This window comes from Trichomycterus rosablanca, chromosome 22 (assembly GCF_030014385.1).
Source record: "Trichomycterus rosablanca isolate fTriRos1 chromosome 22, fTriRos1.hap1, whole genome shotgun sequence".
Classification (NCBI taxonomy): domain Eukaryota; kingdom Metazoa; phylum Chordata; class Actinopteri; order Siluriformes; family Trichomycteridae; genus Trichomycterus; species Trichomycterus rosablanca.
This window is the reverse complement of record NC_086009.1, coordinates 13,578,623-13,604,483: the sequence shown is the minus strand read 5'-3', so window position 1 is coordinate 13,604,483 and position 25,861 is coordinate 13,578,623. Positions and strand designations below refer to the sequence as shown.

The 25,861-nt window shown below is 39.8% G+C and overlaps 1 protein-coding gene across 1 annotated transcript in view; it reads right to left on the bottom strand.

Annotated features, from left to right (window-relative positions):
• The window catches only part of rapgefl1 (Rap guanine nucleotide exchange factor (GEF)-like 1), an 81,327-nt gene extending 72,592 nt beyond the window's left edge, over positions 1-8,735 (bottom strand). The window contains exon 1 of the mRNA XM_063018865.1: positions 8,005-8,735. Coding sequence (XP_062874935.1) covers positions 8,005-8,398 — 394 coding nt within the window. The 5' untranslated portion in view covers positions 8,399-8,735. The remainder of the gene's footprint in view (positions 1-8,004) is intronic.
• Between the last annotated feature and the right edge of the window lie 17,126 nt (positions 8,736-25,861).

Genomic DNA, 25,861 nt, shown 5'->3' with positions numbered 1-25,861 from the left:
CACGCCAGTTATTAATAGTTAAACCTGCACTGGTTTATTTCTTTTGTATTATATTTGATTGTTCTGTAGACATCAGTAAGCAATCTGGAATTCTGCCTTCATTGATCTCTTAAATCGTTGGATTTTGCATTTGGACTTGTTAGTATCTAATAAGGATTCTAATAATTAACTAATTAGATTAGATTAGATTAAACTTTATTGTCATTGTGCAGAGTAAACAAATACAGAGCCAACGAAATGCAGTAGCATCTAACCAGAAGTGCAAGATAGAGATTATATACATATAATACACAGTTAAAGTGCAGAAGTGACCAGATAGGTGAAATGAGGAGACATATAAGAGGAGACATATATTTACATTTACATTTACATTTTCAGCATTTAGCATACGCTTTTATCCAAAGCGACTTACACAATGAGCTGAACACGATGAGCAATTGAGGGTTAAGGGCCTTGCTCAGGGACCCAACAGTGGCAACTTGGTGGTGGCGGGGCTTGAACCGGCAACCTTCTGTTTACTAGTCCAGTACCTTAACCACTGAGCTATCACTGCCCTCCTTGGCTATAATTAAGCCATAATTGACCAATATGTCATAGTTTAATCAATGCTGCCAGTTGAACAGATCATTTTCATTAGTTCCAACAGCCTACGGTTGATTTCTAAATTGAGAACGGAGCTGCAAAACTCTTACACACATCAGCAACACTGAGAAAAAAAAAACACAACACTGCAGGAAGGGATGCGGCACATGTGATCATGGACATTCCGCCTGACATCCCAATACAAAAGCAGGACCCTGCATAGCTCCAGAAATTAGGCCTACTTTTTGGTTTACTGGTTTCACATTCAGAGGGGCCCTCAAGGCAGCACAAGCAAACCTTTCAGGACCCGAGTGCTTTCATGGTTACTGCTCTGTAACGCTTCATTGCACGTGTGTACTTGGTACTGCAGTACGACTGCCAGCTTGGATTAGCCTTAAAAATAAAAATAAAGATCTAATTAGTATAAATAATCTGATTTTAAGTAAATGTTATGGAAATATATCTGATGATGGCATGCTGTTACCAACCTTACTGAACAAAAACACTGTACAGTTTATCGAAATAAGTGACGCAACAGGGATTGCTGGCAATACGACATCTTAAAAAAGAACAACAACAATATGGAAAGCACCTAAAAGATCATCAAGCCGTCCACATATTCAAGCAAACCTGCTCTTCATTCTGAGAATTAAAGAATTACAGACAGGACACATCCCAGCTGAAAACTCGTCTTAAAGAGTACCAACATTATTATAACACAAAGACAGTAATAAGCAATAATAACACTTTATTTAGGACATCATTCCCAGGGTGTGTTCGAAAACCTAGTGAGCTGCCTTGCTGTCTTACTGTCTACATAGGCAGCTGCCTTAGTAGAGAGGATTCTAATAAGTCAATGACTTATAAGGCAGGTTATTCGAACGCACTACTTAGACAGCGATTCCATCGGGTTTCGCATTTCGCGTTTAGCATTTAGCATCTTGCCATTAAAACCAATAAACTGAGGTAGCACAGCACGCTAACGTCAATATAACATCTTCCTTCATGTACCGACATTTCCTGACAAGCCCGAACTTGCAAATAAAAACACTCGGTACAAGTTTATACAAGTAAAAAATCAGTAATATTTTATTTACGTTTCAAAATAACTCCATTCGTTTCTCCACCCTGTCAGCCATGTTTAGTTTTCTGTGAGAGAAGAGCACCCGACCAGCAATGAATGCTGGGATTGCCTTGATCACTAAGGCAGCGTCGGATGCTTACTCGTTCTTGAGCCAAAATAACATTGAAATGTTAAGATGCCTCAGTAGTGAGGATATTAAGGCATCTAGGATTTCGAACAGCCTCCTTCTTGGGAGCGCGCACAGGATGACGTAAAATGCTGTCTATGTAGACAGCACACTAGCTTTTCGAACACACCCCCAGTGAAGTATCAGGTATGCATTAAAACTGAATATGATCTAACATCATCCTGCACTGTATCACCCTTTAAACCAGGGGTGCCCAAACTACAGCCTGTGAGCCTTTGAAACCACTCGTGAGATGTTACATTTAAAATTAAACAGCGGTAAATACGCTAATACACCAGAGCTGAGAGATTCCGAATGCATCGTATCGAATCTCGGCTCTGCCATCCGGCTGGGCTGGGCGGCCACATGAACAACGATCGGCTGTTGATCAGGGTGGGATGAGCCGGACCGGGGTTCCTCATAACTGGTGCAATTACGACCTCTGCTGGCTGATTGATGCTGATCAGGGTGTGGCTCTCCGTGCACGAGGCTGATCCGCATATGAACTCGCCTCGTGCAGGTGAAAAGAGGCAGTCGGTACTGCGCACGTGTCGGAGGGGGCGTGTGTTAGGTCAGTTGCGAAGCTCCTCAGTCAGCATTGGAGGGTTGTATCGGTAGAGGTGAAGCGTAACGCAACCAGGGTAATTGGATACGACTACATTAGGGGAGAAAATTGGGGGGGGGGGAATTTGAGAAAATTAAAGAGAAAATTAAAAATAGTTGGTCCGCTATTAAACAGGGTTTAAAAAAAAACAGCTTGAACTGTTTGAACTCTGGGTGTCGCTATGGCATAAAACAAATATAAAACGCTCCCCATCTTCTTTCCCCCCCAACTCAAAACATTAACGTTACACCTACATTAATGTATTAGAGTTTTTGGATAAATATGGTGGCTCCAGAGAAACCAAAACTAGACAGCGAATGCAGAAAATAAATATATTTTCACTGAGCTCAGGGGGAAGTGTGTATGTTTAATTTAAAGAAGTATAATAATCTTTCTATTAGGATTATAAACTGGTGAGTGAACCTGGCAAAATCTTAGTTTACACAACACTAGATAGATCATTAGTCACTCAAATAAGAAGAAGGTTTAACTGTTAGTAATCAGATCGATCAGGTCTATTCTATTTTTATTTGTTTGCAAATTCTTTACTCCATCTGGCCCCCAACAAGAAAAGTTTGGACACCCCTGCTTTAAACCATTGAATACAACATTAACCTAAAAAGGCTTTAACATTTTCTATGCTCATAGACGACAAAAACCATTAAGACTATTCAACAACTACATTCCTAAACTCGTATTGTGTAGTGAGAAACCTGACCTGAGTGTTGTAATGCACACATAACACCACACCACACTACATGCCATCTGATGTACCTTACAGCATCATGACTCTACAACTGAAGCGAAAGCATTCATTATTAATCATTACTCAAGTTTACCGCTGGATCGGGAAGCAAACCGAGCAGCAAGGAGCGAACGAATTTTTGGTGTTTTTGTGCTTATTCAGGCTTGCGTGTAATTCCAGTGTTATATAACTTCGAGTGGCGTAGTGCTGCAGAGAGTAATTCGGTCTGTGCACACTACTCAAACACACAGTAGTAGATGCGGGTCTCATGCAGTAAACGGTATTTTGCAGCATCAGATATTATCTCAAATCTAAAACTGCTTATCACTCTAGTTAAGAAATGCTGTGCCAGATTGTATTACTTCTAGTAGGTCAGTTAGGGATGTCCTGAACCCCTATAGGCTGATACCAGAACTGATTTGATACTGGCACCCTCGCTGTAACGGAGCTCTGCATTCGCAACCAAGTTACCCAAAATAGCAACATAATGGTTACATGTTTTAGGATATTGTATAGAATTTCCCACCTTCTGCATCACACACTGATCAGCCATAACATTAAAACCACCTCCTTGTTTCTACACTCACTGTCCATTTTATCAGCTCCACTTAACATATAAAATTACTGACTGTAGTCCATCTGTTTCTCTGCATGCTTTGTTAGCTCTTTTCATGCTGTTCTTTAATAGTCAGGACTCACAGGACCACCACAGAGCAGGTATTATTTAGGTGTTGGATCATTCTCAGCACTGCAGTGACACTGACATGGTGGTGGTGTGTTAGTGTGTGTTGTGCTGGTATGAGTGGATCAGACACAGCAATGCTGATGGAGTTTCCACCAACCACAAATATCCAGCCAACAGCGTCCTGTGACCACTGATGAAGGTCTAGAAGATGACCGACTCAAACAGCAGCAATAGGTGAGCGATCGTCTCTGGCTTTACATCTACAAGGTGGACCAACTAGGTAGGAGTGTCTAATAGAGTGGACAGTGAGTGGACACGGTATTTAAAAACTTCAGCAGCGCTGCTGTGTCTGATCCACTCATACCAGCACAACACACACTAACACACCCCCACCATGTCACTGCAGTGCTGAGAATGATCCACTACCTAAATAATACCTGCTGTGTGGTGGCCCTGACCATTGAAGAACAGCATGAAAGGGGGCTAACAAGGCATGCAGAGAAACAGATGGACTACAGTCAGTAATTGTAGAGCTACAAAGTGTTTCTATGTGGTAAGTGGAGATGATACAATGGACAGTGAGCGTAGAAACAAGGAGGTGGTTTAAATGTTATGGCTGATCGGTGTATATACATGTTCATATATCTGATGATGGCAACACTGGATTGCTGGCAGTCTGACATCTTAAAAAGAACAACAACAATTTGGAAAGCACCTAAAAGATCATCAATCCGTCCACATATTCAAGCAAACCTGCTCTTCATTCTGAGAATTAAAGAATTACAGACAGGACAAACCCCAGCAGAAAAGTCTCCTAAAGAAGTACTAACATTCTTATAACACAAAGATAGTAATAAGCAATTATAACACTTTATTTAGGACATCATTCCCAGTGCAGTATCAGGTAAACAACATGTGTAATAACTGTAAAAGTACGTTCGTAAGTGTTCACTTGCTGTAGCACTAGAAAACATCTCTGTGAGGATGGTAAAAGTAAATTTCAGTGCTGGGAGTCCCTGCTGATCACTATTAATCAGACAAATAGTGTTTTGCTTTAGTCTTAGAAAGCTTGTTGGCATAGCCAACTTTTGCACAGACTTCCCTAGATGTAATCACCTACATTACAGCTGATACATAGTCATAAGCACATGTTATTTTCACAATTTTAAGGTAGTATGCAATTTAGGACACGCAGCCTTTGAGGCAAAATGCTTTCTTTAATATACAAGTCATGACAGGAAAACATCACGACTGTGTGATGGTTCGAGTGGTGTTGACAGACCTCATTATTATGTAATAGGTCCTTTTCTAAAGCTGGTGGAAAACATGTTCTCTTCACGACTGTTGCTTTAAGAAAAAGCCACAATAGTGAAAATGCCCACACATACAGCACACTGGTATTTTCCTTTGCGTCTGAAGTGTCAAATCCTTCATTTCTGAACATGCCAGCTGCTTTTAGGAATAACTCTCATGGTGAGGGCTTCTGATACAAACTATCAGTTTGTATTTATTAGAGATGCATGAGTACCGATACTAGTATCGGGTATTTGCCCGATACCGCGCTCATTAACTCGTACTCGTACTCGTACTCGCAAACGAGGCTCCGATACTAAACATCCGATACCTTGTGCCTAGTGCACGTTGCTGCGTTAACGCAGGGATTTTCAACCTGTGGGGCGGCAGTGCTTGTCTGGGGGGGCGCGAGTGCCTGACCGGGGGGGGCGTGACATTGCGAGATTTTTTTACTTCTAAAACTAAAGCAATTCATTTTTCACCCACGGGAGACAGATTGAATTATTCTCACTGACCACGCTCACATGCACGTTTAATGTTATTTAGTTCCGTTTGAAGAAAAAAAAAACCTTCAAAATAGAGCTAACAGTGAAGATAACCGGTTACAAAAGCAGCGACCGCTGTTATAGGACGTGTTTGTGTTCAATACTCTGTTCACAGTGTCGATACAAGTGATTCAGGAGTCGACTCATTTTAAGCTTCTTTTCTCAGTCATCTCTCCGTGTTTACTGTTATAATAAATGATGCGGTTGTAAATAAACACCAAATACTACAGAACATTCTGTGTGACTCGCTTACATTATAAAGCTCAGGCTTAATTATACTGGTTATTACCACAGAGCGGGAGCCGACTCAGAGTCGTTTACGATTTACCGAGGTGAACCACGAATGTATGTGCTGATAGAATCGGCTCAGATGGGATCGGACTGTATTATCTTTTTAAAGTAAATATTTCAATCAGCAGAATCGCATCGCATGTATGATGTGCACAACGTTAATTACGTGCGTTTATTAATGAACGTTAACGTTAGCTTGTCAGAAGCTTTCTCAATGATGTCTGTGCGGTGTTTTTTTTTTTTTTTTACAATTAGTGATGGCAACCCAAGCAACTGTTCCACTGCACTATTTTACACTAAAAACTACACTATTCCATAATGCTCCAGATTGCATAATTCTACATAGGTATCGGTGAGTACAAATATACATGTACTTGTACTCGTACTCGGTTGGGAAAAAATGGTATCGATGCATCCCTAGTATTTATGTATATACTGTACATTAATTCATTTATTTATCGTCTGTTTTGACACCACTTAATCCTGTTCAGGGTCGTAGTGGGTACTACTGACCAGGCGAAAGGTAGAAAACTGGTTGAAGACTGGTTGCCAATTCATTACAGAGCAAACACACACAGCTCGAATTACCCTGACTGCATATCTTTGGACTGTGGAAAGAAACCGGAGCTCCTGGAGGAAACCCCACTGACACGGGGAGAACATGCACACAAACACCACACAAAAAGGACCCGCACCGCTTCACCTGGGAATCGAACCCGTGGACCTTACAACGAGCTCATATGCTAGTAATCAAAAGGCTGCAGACACTTTTTATCCAAAGCGTTGTGACAGTATGCAATTAAGGGTTAAGGGCCTTGCTCAAGGACCTGGCTTGAACTGGCAACCTTCTGATTATTAGTCCAGTGTCTTAACCACTAGGCTACAGCTGCCCTGGCACAGCACCAGAAGTTTTACGCATCTAGATTCTAGCCACATCAGTCATCTTGGACTTTTGATCACTGTTAATTTTGCTAATGCAACTTTTAAAACTAATAATCATCCAGTTTTTATGAATCTTTGACTTCATTGGAGGTTTACCACACTCTATAAAGCCCTGCGATGAGTTGGCGCCCTGTCCAGGGTGTTCCTGCATTCCACCCAGGGTTTCCCTGTAGATTCATCGATTTATTTATTTGGATTTTAACGTCACGTTTTACACACTTTGCTTACATTCATGACAGGTAATCACTGGTTGCCAATTCATCACAAACAAACACACACACCAATTTCTTTAGCTTGGAAAGAAACCGGAGCTCCTGGAGGAAACCCCACTGACACAGGGAGAACACGCAAACTCCACAAAAAAAGGAACCCGGACAGCTTCACCTGGGAATCGAACCCGGGACCTTCTTGCTGTGAGGCGTCAGTGCTACCCAACGAGCTTATATGCTAGTAATCAAAAGGTTGCCAGTTCAAGCCCCACCACTGCATTTACATTTTCGGCATTTAGCAGACACCTTTATCCAGAACGACTTGCAGTTGTGACAGTATGCAATCCAAACAGTTAAGGGCCTTGCTCAAGGGCCTGGCTTGAACTGGCAACCTTTTGATTATTAGTCCAGTGTCTTAACCACTAGGCTACAGCTGCTAATGCGACTTTTAAACCTAATAATCGTCCAGTTTTTATGAATCTTTGACTGGCGCTTGGAGGGCACCACATTCTGTAAAGCCCTGCGATGGGTTGGCGCCCTGTCCAGGGTGTTCCTGCCCTCCGCCCAGGGTTTCCCTGTGGATTTATTTATTCATTTGTTAGGATTTTAACGTCATGTTTTACACACTTTGGTTTTATGTCAAACACAGTCATGGACAATTTAGTATCTCCAGTTCACCTCACTTGCATGTGTTTGGACTGTGGGAGGAAACCGGAGCTCCCGGAGGAAACCCACTTAGACACATGCAAACTCCACCTTACTTATTCCCTTCTGTGTAGCCTTTTATGTAGGATTATATCTGTTCTTATACTTATTTAACCACAAACCCGAGCAATAATGATAAAGACTGACCGGTACCTGTGCAGTTTCCGAATCTCTTGCCGGCCACGCTATCCAGCAGCGCGAGCGCCAGGTTCTCCGGGGTGTCTGCGGGCATCGGGGTCCAGCCCGTATCCAGGCTGGCTTCTGAGCTCTGCTCGTCGCTGGACAGAGACGGACTCCTGATGTCGGTCGCAGCGGCGGACGGCCAGCTCGGTGCTTCCTCGCTATCGGGGCTGAACACGTCCCCGCGTGCCGGGCCGCCCTCCGGAGAGCTCTCGCGAAAGAACGGCACAACGCGAGACAGACTGGCACGCCTGCGTGCCGCGCTCGTGCCCGCTGAAGCCTTCTCTGCTCCGAAACCTCCAGCCCGGGTGAGCGCGGTGGTCTGTTTCTTCAGGAACTTCTCCAGAGGCTTCATTCCTGCCGGCATTTTGCTCAGGGTAGCACGAATTAGGGGCCCTGCGTCGAACCTTATTAACGGCTAATGAGTAACAGTGAATGAGGGCTGAACACCGCGCGTTTACATTGTAGCTCGATTCTGGTGAGGTACAGATACACAAAATGCAAAAAGTCCTCGCAGGTTGCTGGAATTGGGTCAGAATTTTGCACTAATTTAGCACTAATTTAGGAGAATTTCCCCGTCCATATTTGTATTAGTGTTTTACGTTTAAAAGGAATCCCGGCTGAGGGCTGCTTCCCTGTCTTGTCCTCTGCAGTCGACCAGGTCGTGAAGGCGGCCGATTTTCACTCACAGAAAACCAACCCAATTTATTCCGTACTGCAGCAAAGGTTTAAATGTGTATAATGCAGAAATATAGGAATATAAAAATACAAAATAAACGTAGCAGGTGAAGAAAGCGCGGTGTTAGCCAGGTCCTTGTAACGCCGGTTCAGTCAGTCAGTCAGGGCGCAGGTGGATACAGCAGGCTGCCCTGGCTAACACGCTACATATCTCACAGAGCTCCGGTAGCCCCATGAATACATATCACCGCCCGCCTCTTCAGGTTTCCTACCTCAAAAAAGAAACCACACAGTCCACGGTAAAATACAGTAAAAACACCCCGCGGGGAGAGTACGAGTGTCACACGGCGAGTGTATGAGGAGCAGCTCGGCTTCTCTCCTCCTTCTCCTCTGCGGTTGTACGACGGCAGCGACCGTTTGCATAGACTCCCCCCTAACCGTCAAAAACCTGAGCCACGTGACTGGCGTGTCACGTGACGACGAGCGCGAGCCGAACGCGCACGAGACGCCATTGAAATACAAGTACGGTATAAATAGTGCTTCCATCGGTTTAGCGCAGGTGTTTTGGTGGTTTCCACGTGCTTGGGCTGAAGTGAAGTTCCATTATTTCCTCTTACATTTATTCATTGTCTGTTTTACCATCACTTTTTCCTATTCAGGGTCGCGGTGGGTCCAATTCACAGGGCGAAAGGCAGGACACACTAGGGTTGCCAACTTTCAGAACTTGAAATAAGGAAGGCATCTAGTGTCTATCTATCTATCTATCTATCTATCTATCTACCTACATGTCTGTCTGTCTGTCTATCTATCTACATGTCTAGCTATCTATCTATCTATCTACATGTCTAGCTATCTATCTATCTACATGTCTGTCTGTCTATCTATCTATCTAACTATCTATCTACATGTCTATATCTATCTATCTATCTATCTATCTATCTATCTATCTACATGTCTATCTATCTACATGTCTATCTATCTATCTATCTATCTACATGTCTATATCTATCTATCTATCTATCTATCTATCTATCTATCTACCTACCTACATGTCTGTGTCTATCTATCTATCTATAGTACATATCTATCTATCTATCCAGCTATCTACATGTCTATATCTATCTATCTATCTATCTACCTGTCTATCTATCTATCTACATGTCTATATCTATCTATCTATCTATCTATCTATCTATCTACATGTCTATCTATCTACATGTCTATCTATCTATCTATCTATCTACATGTCTATATCTATCTATCTATCTATCTATCTATCTATCTATCTATCTATCTATCTACCTACCTACATGTCTGTGTCTATCTATCTATCTATAGTACATATCTATCTATCTATCCAGCTATCTACATGTCTATATCTATCTATCTATCTATCTACCTGTCTATCTATCTATCTACATGTCTGTCTGTCTATCTATCTATCTATCTATCTATCTATCTACATGTCTATATCTATCTATCTATCTATCTATCTATCTATCTACCTGTCTATCTATCTATCTATCTATCTATCTATCTATCTACATGTCTATCTATCTATCTATCTATCTACATATCTATCTATCTATCTATCTATCTGTCTATATGTCTTATCTATCTATCTATCTACATGTCTATATCTATCTATCTACCTACCTACATGTGTGTCTATCTATCTATAGTACATATCTATCTATCTATCTATCTACATATCTATCTATCTATCTATCTATCTATAGTACATATCTATCTATCTATCTATCTATCTATCTATCTATCTATCTATCTATCTATCTACATGTCTATCTATCTATCTACCTACCTACATGTCTGTCTATCTATCTATTTATCTATCTACCTACATGTCTGTCTGTCTGTCTGTCTATCTATCTATCTATCTATCTACCTACCTACCTACATGTCTGTCTGTCTGTCTGTCTATCTATCTACCTACCTACATGTCTGTCTGTCTAGCTGTCTGTCTGTCTATCTATCTACATGTCTATCTATCTATCTATCTATCTACCTACATGTCTATCTATCTATCTATCTATCTACCTACATGTCTGTCTATCTATCTACCTACATGTCTGTCTGTCTGTCTATCTATCTATCTATCTATCTATCTATCTATCTATCTATCTACATGTCTATCTACCTACCTACACGTCTGTCTGTCTGTCTGTCTATCTATCTATCTATCTATCTATCTACCTGTCTATCTATCTCTGTCTATCTATCTATCTATCTATCTATCTATCTATCTGTCTGTCTATGTATCGTATATATGCTCATTCTATATTTGCTACACCCTACTTACATTACTTGTATTTGTATTATTCTTTCTTCCTTTCTTTTCTTGGGATGAATAAAATCCTTTTATCTATCTATCTATCACAGAACCTAAAAAAGTCTCAGATAAAACTCAGCTCTGCCAGCATAATGATTTTTGTGTTCATTTGCTGATTAGAAAAGAGTGAGCTTAAAATAAACTTAAATATTTAGAATCTTTCCAAAGTTGTATTAAGTCAGATTATTTTATGTCTCCCCTTACTACAAAAAACACATTTTGCATCATGTGAACATGTGTGTTGTTTGTTTGTTTATTAGAATTATAACATCATGTTTTACACTTTGGTTACATTCATGACAGGAACAGTAGTTACTCATTACACAAGGTTCATCACTTCACAAGTCCTGGACAATTTAGTGTCTCCAATTCAATTCTCTTGCATGTCTTTGGACTGTGGGAGGAAACCGGAGCACCCGGAGGAAACCCACACAGACACTGGGAGAGCATGCAAACTCCACACAGAAAGGAACCGGATCGCCCCACCTGGAGATCGAACCCAGGACCTTCTTGCTGTAAGGCGACAGTGCTACCCACTTAGCCACCGTGCCACCCAAGTGTGAAACGTAACATGTAAAGTCAATACAGTCCATGTAATGTATTTTTTTTAAAAGGATGTAAAATAATAACATGTAAAATGTGAAAAACGTAAGTGAATAATGTAAAAAAAAATTACATGTAATTCATGTAAATATTTACTTGGGAATTTTGGGTTAATTTAGAAAAAGATGCACCATTTTTTATGATTAACCACTGAAATTTCCATTTAATACATCTTTATATTATTTATTTGTTTTTACAGTTTCATTTCATAATGTTTTTGACCAGACCCACTGGGTTCAGTACTATGAATGCCCCAAAATATATTATATATTAAAAATATTAATATCAATTGTTTTTGCTGTTATATACAGTATGTTCACTTACTAAAATATCACAGGGGAATAAACTAATAAATATGTCACATTTTATCTCAACCCGAGTATCTATTGGATCAGTGTCTTTCTACTTATAATGGTATATGTTGCCCTATAATGGATTGGCACCTTGTCCAGAGTGGATTCCTGCAATGTGGTGACTTCCCTTTTTTTAATCTGGCAGGTGGCCAGGGGCATTTTGTTTATTTAAGCCTATAGAGCAGCGTCAGCTTCCTGTAAAACCAGTCATTATTCCCAGATGGTCCACTTGTAAAACTCTGGCTGATTAAGTATGCTAATTATATACGTCACTGGATGTAGGGCCCTTGGCAGGACTACTCATTCAGTTGGCTAATGGATATGAGCTGACATGCAGTGTAATTTAATAGTTGGTGTAATGTTGCTTCCTCAATCCATCATTAAAGGTTTCTACAGAACAGAAGTGTGTCATGTTTCGGAAGTAAAATCACATTTAGAGTAATATAGTTTGTCAGTTAGGTAATTTCCCAAAATCCCAACATAGATGATTCAGGACAGCATTTAAGATATAACCACAGCAGTTTTGAAAGGAAATTGTAAATAGATGAATAACTGGTTCCTTTTTTTGCAAATATTTTCTCTAGAACTTTCTGGAGGTTCACTTTCACTACACTTCCATGACAGCATTGGTGAGTTTAAAGACTAAGGTTGGGTGATTAGGCCTGGCTCAGTTTGCTGTGTTGAATATAGTAAAGATCAGGGCTCCTTTTTCGATCTGGACTTGGGACCGTTAAGAGTGCACTGAAAAATGCACCTCCCAATGTCCACAAACTTTGTGAACAAAAGTCCAGACTTCCACTCTAACTCCACTTTAATAAGCACTTATATAAGCATTTGCTTACCTTAGTGTTTGCGTTCTTGTAGGTTTGGCTTTTGTGTTCACAGAGGATGCTGCTTGCTCTCCGTCAGCTGGTGCCGATAGCGCAACGGTTTGGGTCCAAACTATGAAATAAAAATTAATTAAATAAAAATCTTCAGAGACTGAATTCAAAAAGCATTAAACCTGGGCACAGATCTGGATCAAATGCACAGTACAGCTCAGAGAATACTTATTTTATACCTTTTTCTACGTGGGGAAGTTAATCACCGCACCTCTTTTTCTTTAAAAAATCATCTTTAAATTTGAATTCCATTATATCCATAAAACAATTTTTAAACATCACCTCCCTGACCCATTTTTGACCACTTATCTCCAACCAGCAGGTGTTTTAATTAATTTCTTTTTAATAAAATGCAGTGATCTTGCCGACAGTGTAATCTTGTAGGTGTTTTTTAATTTTTAAAAGACACACTAACATTAGCCCATTCTAATCTTCTTTAATCAAGGTTGTGAGACTCAAGGCTTCAGTACTTTTTTATTCTAGGTTTAACAGAATTTAAACTTAAACCGATGACTTATTTTATTTAAAGTTTTTGTCTCAATTTATTGCATTAACATGATTCTGGAATTTATGGTCCCGGTCTGTGAGCTAGTATGGCATACCTTGTGTGTACTTGTACCTTGTACACTGGGGGACAGTGGTAGCCTACTGGGTAGAGTTTCGGGCTATCAACATGCAGCCACTGTTAGTCCATTGAGCAAGGCCCTTAACTCTGTCCGCTCTAGGCTGACCCTGAAATCTGACCCCAGCTTCCAAACAAGCTGGGATATGCGAAGGAAGAATTTCGTTGTACTGTACGTCTGTATATGTAAATATGCCAAATAAAGGCATTCTATTCTATCCTTGAAGCTGTTTGACAGTTTCAGTTAAACCAAAGCTAGCATGACAGAAATTTGAGTTGATGGAAAGGTTGCATCCAATGACAGTGCCACACCAATAGCGTGCCTTAAGTTTTTCTTTAATGTACCTTTTAACAATGGTCGTAGTGATTCAAATGATCTTACACTAACAAATAGCATTCACAGTGAGAAAAACGTACATTTAAGTATTCGGATGTAAATCTGGAATGAATACAGTCTTTTTAGGAGCCAAAGCCTAAGTACACAGTATTATTTTACATATACTGACGTGATCGTCTTTAAATTAGCCACTGTCACCATGGAAATAACACTGGAGAATAAAAACCTTGATGCAGAAAGGTGTTGCACAGCAGCCTGAGTCAGATGTTGGTTATACAGCTAAAATTAGACACTGTTGTGGTTTCTATTTAACACACCTGCCAACACATACATCTGCTCTCACTAAAACTAATTCTTAGTAGCATTAAAGTCACGCCTAACCTTCCTACTTGATACAATGTTTTATTCCAATAATCATGTCTATTTTGTTTGTCTACCTTTAATATCAGTATATTTAAATCTAAAATCATAGATTATTGCCTTAAATCAATGCCTAAAGTACTTAGTCATAAAGTATAACAAACTGAAAATGTGGCTACATTTACTTTGTCTTTACAGTTATTCTGTATGACTTTAAGCTTGATACATGACTTTAAGCTTGTTACACATCCTATTTCCAAATTATCAGCATTAGCAATACGTTGCTTGCCCCCTCCATTTGTAAGCACCTGTAAGATCAAGCACTCACATTGGATGAGAAGGACTGACTTGCAGTCGACATTCCAACTAATTCCAGAAGTGTTTAATAGGGTTATATGTTTAGGGCTTTGTGGAGGTGATCAGTCAGTGGAGTTCTACCCCTTACTTGTCTTGTTGGACCTTGCTTTTTGCACATGGGTACAGCAAAGCTGGAATAAAACAAGCCTTTATCAAATCAGGAGTATTGTATATAATTTATTTTATAAGACTGATTTAGATAGATAGATAAATGGAAGGATGGATGGATAGACAATAGACAGATAGATAAATAGACAGAAGGATAGACAGACGGACGGACAGACAGACAGATAATAGACAGACAGATAAATAGATAGATAGACAATAGACAGACAGACAGATAGACAGATACATAGATAGACAAGACAGACATATACTGTAGATAGACAAACAGATAAATAGAAAGACAGGCAGACAGATGAATAGATAGACAACAGACAGATAAAAAGATAAATAGACAGACAATAGACAGACAGACAGAGACAGATAGACGAATAGATAGATAGACAACAAACAAATAGAAAGACAGATAGACAATAGACAGACAGGCAGGCAGACAGATAAATAAATAAATAGACGATAGATAGATAGATAGATAGATAGATAGATAGATAGATAGATAGATAGATAGATAGATAGATAGATAGATAGACATGTAGACAGACAGACAGACAGAAACTGACAGATAGGCAGACAGATAGGCAGACAGACAGATAAATAAATAGACAATAGATAAGATAGATAGATAGATAGATAGATAGATAGATAGATAGATAGATAGATAGATAGATAGATAGATAGATAGATCGATAGATAGATAGATAGACAGACAGACAGATGGACGTATAGATAGACAACAAACATAAAAAAAGACAGATAAATAAATAGATAGAAAGACAGACAGACAGATAGATAGATAGATAATAGACAGACAGGCAGACAGATAGATAGATACTTCATTAATCCCGAAGGAAATTTTATACACCTGTGAGGTTTATTCTTATTTAGCTTATTTTACTTTGTTTCAAAGTTCAATTGAAGTTTCAACAGGGCTGCTGTAGTCCAACCTGGGTGCAATTAAACCAAATGTTTAACATCTCAGTTGGGTTTTAATCTTATGGTTGGGATGATGTTTTGGTGTACAGTGTTTTTTTTCCACTCCATTCCTACTAAAAAGTTCTATCTAATGTATTCACAGAACATTGGCTTTAAAACGTTTATAAAATTTCTCTTTTGCTAAGTAGGCTGCCATTAATCAATTATTTAATTCTGGAAACTCCACTTCACACATTACAGAAAGGGTTTTTCACACAGTGGGTGTAAAAGCTCTCTTTCAGATAGCTACCTGTAATGGAACTTGTATACTGTGGTGAGCCAGCCAGAACCTGTATAACACTTGTATAAAATGGCACTGGTCACACAGTATAGCTATTTGCACCCTTAAATGCACAAAATGACAATGCAACACAATTAGAACATACTTTGATGAATGAAAGGTGTCTATGGATCAACTAGGACAGTGTTCTAGACACTATACTGACACCCTGGTGGGAATTTTTTAGATGTGTGTGTGTGTGTGTGTGTTTTAATGTCAGAAATGAAGCGGGGGCTGATGAATTACATTTTCTTTTACATCACGTGGATGGCCGGGTGCGTGTGCGTCGCTTACCTGGGGAACACATGGCACCAGGATGCACTATGGGAAGGAGATGCTTACAGATGCTAAAATACACCAATCAGCCATAACATTAAAACTACCTCCTTGTTTCTACACTCACTGTCCATTTTATCAGCTCCACTTACCATATAGAAGCACTTTGTAGTTCTACAATTACTGACTGTAGTCCATCTGTTTCTTTACATACTTTTTTAACCTGCTTTTAGTCTGTTCCTCAATGGTCAGGACCCCCACAGAGCAGGTATTATTTAGGTGGTGGATCATTCTCAGCACTGCAGTGACACTGACATGGTGCTGGTGTGAGTTGATCAGACACAGCAGCGCTGCTGGAGTTTTTAAATACCGTGTCCGCTCACTGTCCACTCTATTAGACACTCCTACCCAGTTGGTCCACCTTGTAGATGTAAAGCCAGAGACGATCGCTCATCTATTGCTGCTGTGTGAGTTGGTCGTCTTCTAGACCTTCATCGGTGGTCACAGGACGCTGTTGGCTGGATATTTTCTTTGGTTGGTGGACTATTCTCAGTCCAGCAGTGACAGTGAGGTGTTTTAAAAATCAGCAGCAGCAGTGTCTGATCCACTCATACCAGCACAACACACACTAACACACCACCACCATGTCAGTGTCACTGCAGTGCTGAGAATGATCCACCACCTAAATAATACCTGCTCTGTAGTGGTCCTGTGGGGGTCCTGACCATTGAAGAACAGCATGAAAGGGGGTTAACAAAGCATGCAGAGAAACAGATGGACTACAGTCAGTAATTGTAGAACTACAAAATGCTATATGGTAAGTGGAGCTGATAAAATGGACAGTGAGTGTAGAAACAAGGAGGTGGTATAATGTTATTGCTGATCAGTGTATATTGTTATTTATTGACACATGTAAAAGTGGCTGTTAGTAATATATGAAAACGATGTATAATTTATAAAGATGCGTTTATTTTCCTGAGCTCTTAATCGAGAAGCAGTCAGGACAGAATGGCCTTTACATTTACATTACATTTTCAGCATTTAGCAGACGCTTTTATACAAAGCGACTTACACAATGAGCTGAACACAATGAGCAATTGAGGGTTAAGGGCCTTGCTCAGGGACCCAACAGTGGCAACTTGGTGGTGGCGGGGCTTGAACCTGCAACCTTCTGTTTACTAGTCCAATACCTTAACCACTAAGCTATCACTGGCCCTTTACAAATCAGTGAGCTGTTGTCTTGGCAGTTGCATAACCTTATCTGAGCGTGTACTGAATGTGACTCTTTCTGCCCCCGAACACAGATACACACATCACACGCATACACACAGAGATGATGCATGACCTCATCAACATAACACCCTGGGCCTGGAGTACCCGAGCCAGAGTACGCATCTGTGGTGACTCACTGAATAACCCCCCCCCCCCCCCACCACCACCCTCACCACCCTAACAACAACCCCCCCCATCCTAACAACAACCCCCACCACACAAACACTTTACATAAACAGAGAGATGGGTACTTTATTTATGCCGAATACAATTTTATTGTTAATTATCTTTAAATTACCTTTCAAAAATTTCTAAAAATATTTTTTAAATACATTTCAATTTTGAATAAATTTAAATTAACATTTTCTTTAAACAGTGACAACACACACACTTTACATAGAGAGATATATACTTTATTTATCCCAAATTAAATTATTTTAAAATGATCTTTAAATTATCTTTAAACAATTTTAAAATTAATTTAAAAAATTAATAAAAATCAATAAAAAAATTTAATTAATTAAAATATGTTTTAATTAATTTAATTTAAATTTAATTTAAATATTATAAAATTTATTTAATTTTTTTTCTTTTTTTTTAAACAAATGACAACACACACACTTTACATAGAGATATTTACTTTATTTATACTGAATGAAATTATTGGTTATTATCATTAAATTATCTTTAAACTATTTTAAAATTAATTTTAAAAAATTATTACAAAAATTAATTAAATTTTTTTTAATTAAATAAAACTATTTTTAAATTAATGTAATTAATTTACATTTTTATTCATTTTTTTATACAATGACAACACACACACTTTACATAGAGATACGTATATACTTCATTTATCCTGAATGATAAATGTTGTGAGACCCCCCTGCCCAAGCCCTTCATCTTCCAAGACATTGCCAAATCATGCAGATAGTACGCTGGGGTTTCAAACCTTGAATCCCAGTGGTAGTGGGGATAGTAGTAATGTAAATTACTGCTGTGCCACTCAATATAATTAAATAGAATGCCTTAATTTGTCATATATACACATGTACAGTACAACAAAATTCTTACTTTGCATATCCCAGCTTGGAGCAGAGAGGGTTAAAAATCCTTGCTCAAGCGACCTACAGTGGCTACATGACAGAGCTGGGATTCAAACTCTCAACCTTTCAGTTGATAGTCCATAGCTCTACCACTGTCCCCAGTGCCTTGTTACTTTTCTAGAAAAAATACTGACTGTACTTTTATAATGGGAATTATTCTTTTATTGCTTTAACGTTATAGTGTTTATGTGCTCAAAATATATACTTTTGGTGAGGACAAGTACCAGGGCAACATAATAAAAGTAAACAGTAATTCCTCGCTGTGCATTTTAGTTGCTGTTTTGTGGTGTAGTTGCTTTGTAATGTGGGAGTTTTAGGGGGTTTATCTTCAATTTACCAAAGACAGTTGTTTCCATGTACTGTATATAAACTATGAGAAGTTTGCAGTGGTTTCAGTTGTGGTTCTGACTCCCTACAACAAGCCAGTTTATTACATTTATTGAACTTCCAGTGCGTTCTTTGTGAGGAATATATAGAAGCAAGGGCAGTTCAGTTGTGAAGTAGTAGAAATGATGTTGTTAATGGTTTTAGGACTAAATAAAAGCAAGTCTTGTTTTAAAATTTAGGTTGTTAGATCATGTGGCTGAGGTTGATTTGGGCTGTAATTGTGGGATTAGTCTCTGTTCAGCACCATTTCTCTCCCCAATTAACTAGTTATGTATGTGTCTGTACTTTATTTACCCTGAATTAAATTATTGATAATTATCTTTAAATTATCTTTAAACATTTTAAAATTACTTTATTGAATTAAATTAAATTGAATTTAATGACATTTTTTTCCATTTTTTTTAAACAATGACAACACACACACTTTACATAGAAAAAGATATACTGTATATACTTTATTTATCCTGAATGAAATTATTGTTTATCTTTAAATTACCTTTAAACATTTTTAAAATAATTTAAAAATTTAATTAAAAAAAAATCAATTTAAAATATATTTTTAATTAGAGTATTAATAGAGATCCGTATATACTTAATTTATCCTGAATAAAATTATTGTTAATTATCTTTAAATGATCTATTTTTTATTTAAAAACTTAATTAAAAAATAAATATAAAAAATAATTTAGCAAAGTTTATTTTAAATTAATTTATTTACTTTAATTAATAAAAAAAAAACATTGTCTTTAAACAATGACGACAAACTCTACAGCTTTTGTTAAGTGCCAGTGTCTTTTTTAATACATTGTCCCTCACTTTTCCCTTACAGTTTTTTTTGTTTGTTTGTTTCACCTCATTTTCATGTTTTTACCACCATTTTGTCCTGGTCAGAGATGCAGTGGGTCAATTTGGCCCAGAATTACTGGGTGCAAAACACAGGCAGACAGTACATCAATCCATGTGTCTGGGGAAAGACGGACAAAAGAAATATATTAAACCATAAGATAGCTTATGAACCTATCTTCCCAATCCACACAACACATATTAGCCTAACATATCAAAATTACAGCCTTAAAATCCTCTAAACAAAGCATCACAGACCAAATTCTGAACTAAAACATCATGTATTCCATCCTTAGACAATATTTTCACAATAAAGTGCTCAGACTGGATTAAACGGTCATCCTTGGTGTATCACATAATTCAACTGTGTCTTTCGAGAGGTGCCATCGCTAATTGGTTGGCTGACAGATGTCTTAATATAGAGTTTATTAGACAAAGCCTCGACCCCTGTGGGATCTGCTAATTTAAAAGCTGACAGACATGTCTACAAACACACAGACTCATAAGTAATGACCAAGCAGAACCCATGTAGTCTGTAATGCTTAGAAATGAAGAGACAATGATGTAGATGAAGAAAGAAAAACCTACTTTTGGCAGGCACAGTGATGGAACCCAATTTCACTTTGGGTTTAGGTAAAAAAAATCAAATCTGCTTGTTTACCTGAGGTAATGGACAGCTGTACAGTCTACATAATAGAATAACTAAAAGGCAAACATTTACATTTGCAGCATTTAGCAGACACTTTTGTCCAAAGCGACTTTCAGTATACAGTCTAAGTTGAGGGCCGTGCTAAACTCGCTCAAAGATAAAGTGTTTAGGGCCGTACTCAATGGCCCAACAGTGGCAATCTGGCAGTGGTGGGGTTTGAACCAGCAACGCTCTGCTTACTAGTCCAATACCTTAAGTGCTAGGCTACAACTGCCACATTAATGCAAACATTACTATGAGCCATCTGCTTTTGTTAGGCAAAGACACAGGAGCAGGTGTGACTAATACAAACCTTTGAATAGCACCTTATGTAACATGCGCTTTAACCTCAATGTAGCTTTTACTTCCACTTTCTGTTTGACTTGAATGCCCTGATTTACTGCTATGCTGTGTAGACTTTCTCTCTTTGGACTGAATCATTAGTAAATACAATATATGGATTGTTTTGTCCCATTTTCTTCCAATGTAGCGTAGTCAGTACGTCTTCCGTTGCTGGGGATTCCCAATTTCTTGCAGTCGAGGAGGGTATATTACTACTCACGCCTCCTCCGACCCACGCGCAGCCCTTAACGGAACCCTTTTCCACCCATGCATTCTGCACAGGCGCCTCTATCCACCAATCAGAGTCCTTACACAGCCTTTCAAGACCCCTCCCACATATTCCGGTCAACCCTCCCCGCAGGCACAGCCAATTATGTCCGCCAGATGACGCCCAGCCGATGAGTTCAGAATCTCGGCGCTGGTGTGCTAGCGGAATATCCCGCTGCGCCACCTGGGCACTATCCTGGTCTTTTTAATCAAAGAGAAGAGACTGACATATTCCTAGATCTAGCTCTCTACAAAGATTAGTTTTAATTGTTTAAAATAACATCTTTTAGAAAATTTTTTATAAAACACAATTGCTTACAAGTATATTTAGTGATTTCTATTTAAAGAAAATTAAAGGCCGCTCAGGTGGCGCAGCGGTAAAAACACACGCTGGAACCAGAGCTGGGATCTCGAATACATCGTATCGAATCTCAGCTCTGCCTGCGGGTTAAAGCTGAGCGGCCACGTGAACAACGATTGGCCTGTTGTTCAGATATGGGCGGGACTAAGCCAGATGGGGTCTCTCTCTGCTGGCTGATTGATGGCGCCTGAACAGAGATGAGAAAAGAGTGCTCTCAGGGTGTGTCTCTCCGTACACAATGCTGAGCTGCACTGCACTCGTCAAAGTGCAGGTGATAAGATGCATACGGCATGCTGCCCACGTGTCGGAGGGGGCATGGGTTAGATTCGTTCTCCTCAATCAGAGCGAGGATCGGCATTGGTGGAGAGGAAGCATGACGCAATCGGGCAACTGGAAAGTACAAAGTAAACAAAGCACCTTAATGCCTAACTACCCAACTAATTAAGGTTAAAGTCCATCATAAAGAAATACTTTCACATTTTAAACTCATAAGGAACTGTGTTATTATCAGTAGTATTACCATTTGATGAAAATACTGACTTGTTCCATTGTGAGTGTTTGGGCATTGTCCTGATCATTCTTCTTCTTGGGTGGTGACTTTTAAACAGCGACCGTGAATCATGGGCAAGTCTAATGACTGTCAAATTTATGCACGTACACATGCACACACAGAGTCTGGGGGATGGGGCGACCCAGTGATATCATCTTTGGTGGCAGGCTGCTTTGTTTGATCGCCGTCGCCTCGCGACTACGCCGGAGGGGTCAGTGCCACCTCGCCAGTGTGCCTCCCTGCAGGCAAACAAAAGCAGAGCGAGGGGAGCCGGTTAAATTTGCAGGGACCACAGCAACACTCTTTAAAAATTCTGCCTTCTTAAGCTTTAAATGAAAGCCTGAACTAGGCCAAGACCACATTCATTATTCAGGACTTAGATCAAGAGATTTGAATCTTTTCTTCATTTCTAGAGACAGTTTGAGATGAGTTTTGAGGTTCGAAGGGATCAAGAGCACTTTTTGAAAAAACATTGTCAAAGTTTCTGACCTGGCTGTTGGGATAAACATGTTTAAATGGTTTTATAGTCAGCAACTCTAATAAATAATGTAAGCATAATCTATTAATGCTTAGTTTTAGACTAAACTACACTTTGTTCACATTGTATGGCTTTTGTATTAGAAACTGGTTTTTACATCCATAGCCCCATACTCCCACAAGACCAAAGGTCTGGTTTTATGAATTGCCTGAGGTGTCTATGCCTCAATAGACTACAATCTCATTAGAAAATTATGACAGAACAACAACAACTGATCCTGTATCAGCTTTTAAACTCCAATATGTGTAATGCAGTTGACCCCAGGTCACGCAGAATCATAAATCATGTTATAGTGAGCTTAGACAAAAGGCCCAGTCAAACCAGCATAGCGTTATAAGTAGGGCTCGATATGCTTTTGAGAAGTAGTGATATACTTTAAATAAATGAGCAAAAAAAACCTCATGTATGTGTAGATCGATTAGGCATAACATTATGACCACTGTGAACATTTTATCCTCAAAGTTAGAAGCAGAAAAGCATAAGGATTTGAGCAAATATGACAAGGGCTAAATTGTGATGGCTAGACGACTGGGTCAGAGCATCTCCGAAACTGCAGCTCTTGTGGGGTGTTCCCGGTCTGCAGTGGTTAGTATCTATCAAAAGTGGTCCAAGGAAAGAACAGTAAACCGACGACAGGGTCATGGGCGGCCAAGGCTCATTGATCTAAAACTCTCTATAAAACTGTTTTACTTAACTAGCATTGTACATTATTAACTACATTCTCTATTGTTTTACCCCAAGTGCATTCTGATGGAAACCTGTTTACCCGCCGAGGTTAAGGATTAAAGTCGAGACTGCACTGCAGTGCCAACGATGCTGCTCCTGCCGGATGTGACGGGTCTGGAGTAATTGCACCAAGAATGACAAGAACTCACTACAGACTTTATTAAAGATTAGACCGAATAATAACTCTATTATTATTATTTTTTTATTTCTTTATTTATTGCCAGTTATAAATTTTAGTTCATTTAATTCTGTGTCTGTATGATTTGTGTAAATCCTATTTATTTAAAGTATCCTCCAGACCACCCAAGAAGGATGGGGGCCCTGCTGAGTCTGGTTCCTCTCAAGGTTTCTTCCTGTAATTTTCAGGGAGTTTTTCCTTGCCACAGTCGCCCTCGGCTTGCTCAACAGGGGTTTTTGTATCTGTTGGTCCTGGATTTTGTAAAGTTGCTTCGAGACAATGTCTATTGTAAAAAGCGCTATATAAATAAAGTTGACTTGATTTGATGCACGTCGGGAGCGAAGGCTGGCCTGTGTGGTCTGATCCAACAGACGAGCTACTGTAGCTCAAATTGCTGGAGAAGTTAATGCTGGTGTCAGGATACACATTGCATCACAGTTTGTTGCGTATGGGGTTGCAGTCAGGATGACCATGCTGACCCCTGTCCACCACCGAAAGCGGCAACAATGGGCACGCGAGCATCGGAACTGGACCACAGAGCAATGGAAGAAGGTGGTCTGGTCTGATGAATCACGTTTTCTTTTACATCACGTGGATGACCGGGTTGCGTGTGCGTGGCTTACCTGGAGAACACATGGCACCGGGATGCACTATGGGAAGAAGGCAAGCCGGCGGAGGCAGTGTGATGCTTTGGGCAATGTTCTGCTGGGAAACCTCGGGTCCTGCCATCCATGTGGATGTAACTTTGACACGTACCACCTACCTAAGCATTGTTGCAGACCATGTTCACCCTTTCATGGAAACGGTATTCCCTGATGGCTGTGGCCTCTTTCAGCACGATGATGCACCCTGCCACAAAGCAAAAATGCTTCAGGAATGGTCTGAGGAGCACAAGAACGAGTTTGAGGTGTTGACCTGGCCTATAAATTCCCCAGATCTCAATCCAATCGAGCATCTGTGGGATGTGCTGGACACACAAGTCTGATCCATGGAGGCCCCACCTCACAACTTAGAGGAGTTAAAAGATCTGATGCCAACATCTTGGTGCCAGATACCACAGCACACCTTCAGGGGTCTGGCAGCAAAAGGGACACGGTTTAAAATGTCACGTTTGAGTACAGTTGAGTACAGTGTCTGACACTTGAGTGATGGACTAATAAGCAAAGGAGGAAAGCTGCTTGAGGCAAAGACTTGAGAAAGACAGAAGAAAGAATATGCTGCCATAGAAACTGCCATGGTGAGATCCCAGCAGAGTGACCGAGACAAGAACACATTTTTGGATGCATTCTAAGTGTGAAATCCTCTTCAGACAGACAGGAAATAGAAGAAAAGTGTGAAAGGAATAGCTTTATTCGCCTGAACAAGTCAGATTGCATAACAAACTTGGATTCCTATTCAACTTCTTTTGCCTGTCAGTAAAAAAGTCTAGTTCATTTTACCTGAAGTTTTATAAAGCCTTATAGATCCTGATACAGGCATCGCTCACACAGAACAACACAGCGCCTCGGCGTCACCTCCAGCTGCTACACTAATAAATATTTATAAATTTGCTAATCGTTCTCTGGCTGATTGGTCAAGGAGATCATTTTGCACTGTGAATAAGATGAATATTTATCACGGCATTTGTGCTGCTGGTGACAACAGCAATGCCCTTGGAGGCCCATCCGGCCAGAAACATACTAAAGCAGAGAATAAATACAGTATTTCTCCATTCTATGTCTAATCCGGATAGAGCATTAACTACGAATATACAAATTTATTAAATTAATAAAATAAGGCCACTCAGGTGGCGCAGCGGTAAAATACGCTAGCTCACCAGAGTTGGGGTTTCGAATACATCATATCGAACGTCAGCTCTGCCTTTCTGACTAGGCTGGGTGGCTGTATGAACAACGATTGGCTGTTGTTCAGGGTTGTTAGTCGGATCATAGGTCCTCATAACTGGTGCGACTGCGGCCCCTGCTGGCTGACTGATGGCGCCTGCACAGAGCTGAGGAATAATGCTGATGGGGGTGTGGCCCTCCGTACACAGTGCCCGTCAAGTATATGAACTCGACTCGTGCAGGTGAAAAATGCAGTCTGTACTGACTGAGCGTACCGGAGTATGTCAGTTGAGAGGCGTCCTCAGTCAGCGGTGAAGGGTCGAATCAGTATAGAGGACGCAATCAGAGTAATTGGACACGATTAGACTGGGGGATAAAAATTGGGGAAAAAAGAGGGGAAAAAATATTAAACATTTTTTTTTTTTTATAAAATAAGAAACTGCTAGCACACCAGCGCAGAGATTCTGAACTCCTCGGTTCGAAACTCGGCGTTGCCATCAGTCGGCTGGGCGCCATCTAGCTGGCATGATTGGCAGTGCCTGCAGCAGACACGGTTC